General features: G+C 33.9%; 1 protein-coding gene across 1 annotated transcript; it reads left to right on the forward strand.

Moving 5' to 3' along the window:
- The first annotated feature begins 2,661 nt into the window (after positions 1–2,661).
- On the forward strand, positions 2,662–5,764 carry LOC122067688 (NAC transcription factor 32-like). The gene is made up of 3 exons (XM_042631535.1): positions 2,662–3,207; positions 5,207–5,484; positions 5,567–5,764. The coding sequence occupies exons 1-3, from the start codon at positions 2,820–2,822 to the stop codon at positions 5,645–5,647; spliced, it is 747 nt and encodes a 248-aa protein (XP_042487469.1). The 5' UTR covers positions 2,662–2,819; the 3' UTR covers positions 5,648–5,764.
- The last annotated feature ends 28 nt before the right edge of the window (positions 5,765–5,792 follow it).

The following is a 5,792-nucleotide window of genomic DNA, read 5'->3' on the forward strand; positions in this document are numbered from 1 at the left end:
CAATGCCCATCTTTTATGTTTTTATTAGGTAAATGGCCCAACTTTATTAGGGCTTGGCGCGACTTATACGAACAATATTTCTATGAAAAGATGGGGGATTGGTGATACGTATACGATCCCATCATGTATACATTTTATTTATTTATTTTTTTAATCATTTTTTGATTGCTAAAATCCCCAACCGAGGAAAGAGGAATTTTATTCAATAGTAAACGTGTACAAGTCATGGATAGAGAATGAGAAATCCCTAAAATCTACGGATTGAAATTGGGTCATGCTGTTGTTCATTTCGTATTTATTACGAAAAAGAATTAATCTAAATTGATATGATTTTTAGAAAGTATGGTGGGTCATCACCGCGTGGTCGACAATAAAAAACAAAAACACTGTCGTGTAAGCGTGTTTGTGGTTATCTCTTTGCAATGTTTTTGGCATCTCAAACATTTGCGGGATTTTACCATTTCCCTACCTACCCCTATTCAAAAAAATAAAAAATAAAAAAGCTTGCTGAGATAAGTGGATAACTTTATCACTTTCCTTTGAGAAATGTCTGCCTGGACGTTTAGCTTTTACGCCAGCAGCTGGTGTTAATTCTTAAAAATCGAACCACTAAAATCGTCTCAGACCGAGTCAATTGAATCCATACTAAATCAAATTGAAGGTTTATTGAGCCGGTTTCAGTTTGGGATATTGTAACATCTAATAAATCAAATGAACCCGAAATCAAATTGGAATTGACTCAAAACTTGGATTGAAATCAAAATCAAACCGGTAAGAAACCAAAATAGTCCAAAATTCATTAAAACCCCAAGTTTTGTATAAGTTATGGAAAATCAAACTCAAACCGGTTAAAAAACCAAAATCAACCTGATTAATAACCAATACAAGAAATTGAAGCCAAACCGAAACTAAACCACACCGGAATTTCCTTATTTAATTTTTATTTTGGTTTCACCATTCCTACACCGAAATTAATTCAACCCAGACCAAAACCGGCCAAACCAACCCATTGACACCTCTGGTTTGATGTTTAGGTTGATACCTGTTTGTTACATGGTACAGACATGGGGTTATAATTGTCAAAATACCCTATGTTATCAATATCTTTGAGGACAAACTATGAGATACGAATGATGCACCATATTCAATCTAATACTGATACTTGATATTGATCTAATGACAATGAAAATCATCCCTATTGATTGAACTGATAGACAGGTGATCATCGGCCCTCCATTGCCAGTGTAGCCTACACTACTAGTCGGAAACTAACCCCTCTCTTTTTTTGAGATCTGACTCCTCTCCTTAACATCTATCCCTAGTTATTTAATTCTCCAAATTATTTGCGAATAATTCGGTCGAACAGAATTTTACGAATACTTCGGTCCAAATCCAAATCAAATCAAAAATTCTGAAAAAAATATCGACTTTATAATTTTTTTTTTTTTAAGTCACCAAGAATTTGGTCGAATCGAATTTTATACGAATTATAACTGAATTTCATCCCATGTAAAAAAAAAAAAACTTTACTTTGAATAAGTCAATAAGCCTTAGAAATAGTGTGATTATTATGCATTTATTATCTCATTGTTACTTTACTTCTTGTTCTTAATAGAAACCAAGAAATCTTATCTTTCCTGAGGTATTTCACTTTTACCAAAAAAAAAAAAATCTCACCCCATTTTGGTTTGAGTCATTTGACTAAGTCATACAGTCGTTACTCTCTCTCTCTCTGTCTCTCTCTCTCTTCTTTAAAGTGAACATGCATGGTGGGTGACGTGGGTCCAGTTGAATTTGTCCTCAATCCCCCCTCTCAGTCTCTCTCTCTCTCTCTCTCTCTCTCTCTCTCTTTGATTCAATTATTTGAGTAATAAGAAATGAGTTTAGAAAAAAAAAAATGAGCTAAATATATCATTTTTATCTTTATAATTTAAAATTAAAATTTTTATATCGTTTGTATGTTATGTACATATGATAATTGATAGATAATATGAAACAAGTATTACAAATATTAAAAATAACGTCCAAATTTTTTGTCCACTTTTTATTTTTGTAAACGAATAATTCTCGAATCTGAATCCGAACCCGAATTTTATTAGCACCGTTTTTTTGATTGATATTTTGACCGAATCGTTGAATTGATAAAGCAAATTATTCTAAATAGTTCTTCATTTGAATAATTCTCGAATCTGAATTAAATAACTATGCACCTATCTCCCAGGTCTTGTCTATAGCTACCTAGGCAGCAGCACATGGCAAGACGATGATCCAACGATTTTTTACACCTCATTTTCTGAGCCTTTGTTAGTGCCTCGTTTTTTGCGCTTTCTCAAACCGTTGAATCATCCTCTTACCATGTGTCGCTCGTCTAGATTAATATGGACCAATCTGAGTTATGGGCACTAAGAAGATAAGCCAAATGACTTTTTTCGTTATTTTCTATTTTCCTATTTTAGTAAAACAACAACTCTCTCTAACTCTTCGCCCAAAAAAAAAAAAAACTCCCTCTGACCAAACCAACAAAAAAAAATTAATAATAATAATTAAACCAATCATGGTCGGGGCCTCGGGGGCTACATGGGAATAAAAGAATGGAATGGGATGGTATTACGTAGCTGTGTACGGTCCAGAGTTAAGTGCCGAATAAAAATCAATCATTAATGAACTTCTAATAGGACTCAATCTTTCGTGTTTTGTTCTTATTTCTGTCTCTCTCTCTTTCTTCATCTGTTCCATATAAATACTACTACGACCCACCTAGGCACCTACAAGATTGAAGAAGACGGCACCTACAAGACTGATCATCAAAGGAAGGGAAGATGGCTAGTGCAATGGTCAGTCATGAAGGCAATTTTGATGTGCTGGATATATCAAGAAGATCAGAGAAGGAAGGGTTGAGTCGTGCAATGATGGAGATACAAAGAAGAAGATCAGAGGAGAAGGAGAGGGAGAAGGAGGAGATGAGTCATGCGGAGATATCAGAGGAGGACGAGTGGATGAGTGATGCAATGATGGGTGATGGTAACGAAGAGAATAAGAGAAATATAGATCTGATGAAAATACCAACTGGGTTCAGATTCGCTCCTACAGATCTAGAGTTTGTCAAATATTATCTCACACCGAAGGTCTTGGGTAAACCACTTCCACCCAATAACATTGACCATATGGATGAAACTGAGCTTTACAGCAAACCTCCAGACGACCTAGGTAAGTTGGTCAAATTTTTTGTTTCAGGAGAATGTAATTTGAGAAAATTTTTAAATAATAATAATAATAATAAATAAATAAATAAATAAAATGAACAATTTGTTTTATATGCTTATATGTTTATTGGGAATTTTAGATTTTTTTTTTTACACAATTATCTGCATTTGCACTTAACTGTGAGCTCATTGTTGCTTTTGCTCCTTTTCCTGGTTTCATTGTTTGAAACCATATGTTAATGTGTTTATATCTGGTTTATATTTTTACACAATTATATGCATTAAAGACTTCATGATTAACTTTTGAATGTCACTGTATATGTTTTTTTAGTTTCTTCTTTAAAGGAAAGAAAAAATTTATTAAATAAAAATGTTATTTGCATCCACTATAGTACCAATTTTCAAAAATTTACTATCTTTTTTTGCATAACAAGGTAAGCAATATGCTTAAACAAAAACACGATGTCACCACATCATTTGTGGTGAGGGTGCTGGTTTTCAGTTTCTGGTTCTTTGCAATAAATTGATACTCAAGTAGTGTCCCCTTCTCTTTTCACTCAAGTGTGGATTGATGCTAGGTTTTACGGCTTTTTAAAGAGGAATATCTAGGTTGAGCTGATTAGGAGGATAGGGACCACATTTTATTTAAGTGTCGTTTCGCCATTACCACTGATCAAATTTGGAGGGAAATGAACTTTCTGAAGAAAGTTCAATATTGGCCCAACAGTGTCATAGATATCCATTCGGAGGTTGACGATCGGTGTTGTGGAGTGACTACTAAGGGGAAAGGAACCCTTAAAATTGTTTGATGACTTTCTATAAGCTTGGATTGCCTACTTCTTTGATTCTTTGTAAAGTTTGCTTTGCCTCCCTTTGTTTCCATTCGTGCTTCCCCATGGTGCAAAGAAGCTCTAGTCTTGGTTAGCCATTGATGCTTCTCCCCCTCCTGGGTTTTGCTTTTGTTTGGGAGGAGGAGCTGCCCTTCATTAGTTTGTAATTTCTTTCTTTCCTTCTAATAAGGTGCAAGTATTTTCTCTCTGAGAGAGCCCTTGCGCCTAGATATAGGGCATGGCCATCATTGCACATGTGTTTGTGGCACAAGGGTCTCTCTAAGACAAAAAATTATCCCTCTACCCCATTGGCCTCTGTCAAACAACAGGGATTTACCATATATATATATATATATATATATATCCATTATATGTTTTCTTTTGGGAATGTCTGGATAACACATTTTTTTTTTCCATGGTAAAAGTGAGCTTAAAACTTCATCTTCATTTATTTGCCTTTGTCTTATTCCGAAAGTATTTAATGTAATTTTTGAAAACCCTTTTTTACACCTGTATTAAGTAATGCATTAAATAACTTTTAGAAATAAAACAAGGAACAAAAAATTCATAGTTGTGTTGAACCTTGAAGGTTTGAAGGAGAAGATCAAAAGTCTTATTCCGAAAGTATTTAATGTAATTTTTGAAAACCTTTTTTTTTACATCTGTATCAAGTAATGCATTAAATAACTTTTGAGAATAAATCAAAAAGCAAAAAATTCATAGTTGTGTTGAACTTTCAAGGTTGAAGGGGAAGATCAAAAGTCTTAGCCCGAAAGTATTTAATGTAGTTTTTGAAAACCTTTTTTTTACACATGTATTAAGTAATATATTAAATAACTTTTAGAAATAAAACAAAGAGCAAAAAAATTCATAATTGTGTTGAACCTTGAAGGTTGGAGAAGATCAAAACCTCAATGTCAATATTTAAAACTTTTTTTGTTTTTTTTGGCGTTGTTGTAAATTTAGTATGTCAAGTTGGAAAATGGTTTGATTTTATATCCATTTTGCAAATTGGTAGTTACATTCCCCCGCACTTTTCTCCTCAGGTTTTCAACCGAGTTCTATTCATTTTGCCAGTCTATGATCTCCCAATAACTCAACTTATTTGTTCCAAGGTATGCACTGACATGGTGTAAGTCGACTAACATAAAGTCCCCCTTAACTTTATTACAGATTTTGGTTCTTGGGATGGAAAGGAATGCTTTTTCTTTACCCGTCAAGATGGATCTTCTTATGATGGATTGGTATCAATTCACATTGTGGGAAATGGAATAGGTTTCTGGAAATTTATTGGAAAAGAAAAATTTTACTGTAATTGTCATGGAAACAAGTTTGCCAAGTTTGCCAAGTTTGCTTTCAAGAGCCGCTGGACTTACTACAATGGAACACCACAGAAAAGGAGAAAAACAAAATGGTTTATGACTCAGTATCAATTTCAAATGAAAGACGAGGTAAATATAAGTGCCTTTTTTTAATCTGTGGTACACAGATTTGTGATCCTTCTTCTGAGATTGCTTCCGTTATTTTATGTAGAAGGACGAGGACAAGGACGACAGTGAATGGGTCGTCGGAAGGATGAAAAAAGGCTCGAATTACAGGAGTTTATTTCAGTAGCAGTTTTGCATCTACAGAGTGTATTTTGATCTCAATTGTTGCTAGGTTTACTAATAAAAGAAGGAAACAAGATGATCACCAAGCACCCAAAAGAAGAAAGATTAGAAATAGAAATTGGTGGGATTATATTCTTTATTTTTTATAG

Source organism: Macadamia integrifolia, unplaced genomic scaffold, assembly GCF_013358625.1.
Source record: "Macadamia integrifolia cultivar HAES 741 unplaced genomic scaffold, SCU_Mint_v3 scaffold3061, whole genome shotgun sequence".
In the NCBI taxonomy this organism is placed as follows: domain Eukaryota; kingdom Viridiplantae; phylum Streptophyta; class Magnoliopsida; order Proteales; family Proteaceae; genus Macadamia; species Macadamia integrifolia.

Coding starts and splice junctions, on each gene's coding strand:
- LOC122067688 (XM_042631535.1), top strand. CDS start 2,820: ATGGCTAGTGCAATGGTCAGTCATGAAGGCAATTTTGATGTGCTGGAT. Junction 3,208..5,206: donor CAAACCTCCAGACGACCTAG/GTAAGTTGGTCA, acceptor ACTTTATTACAG/ATTTTGGTTCTTGGGATGGA. Junction 5,485..5,566: donor AATTTCAAATGAAAGACGAG/GTAAATATAAGT, acceptor TATTTTATGTAG/AAGGACGAGGACAAGGACGA.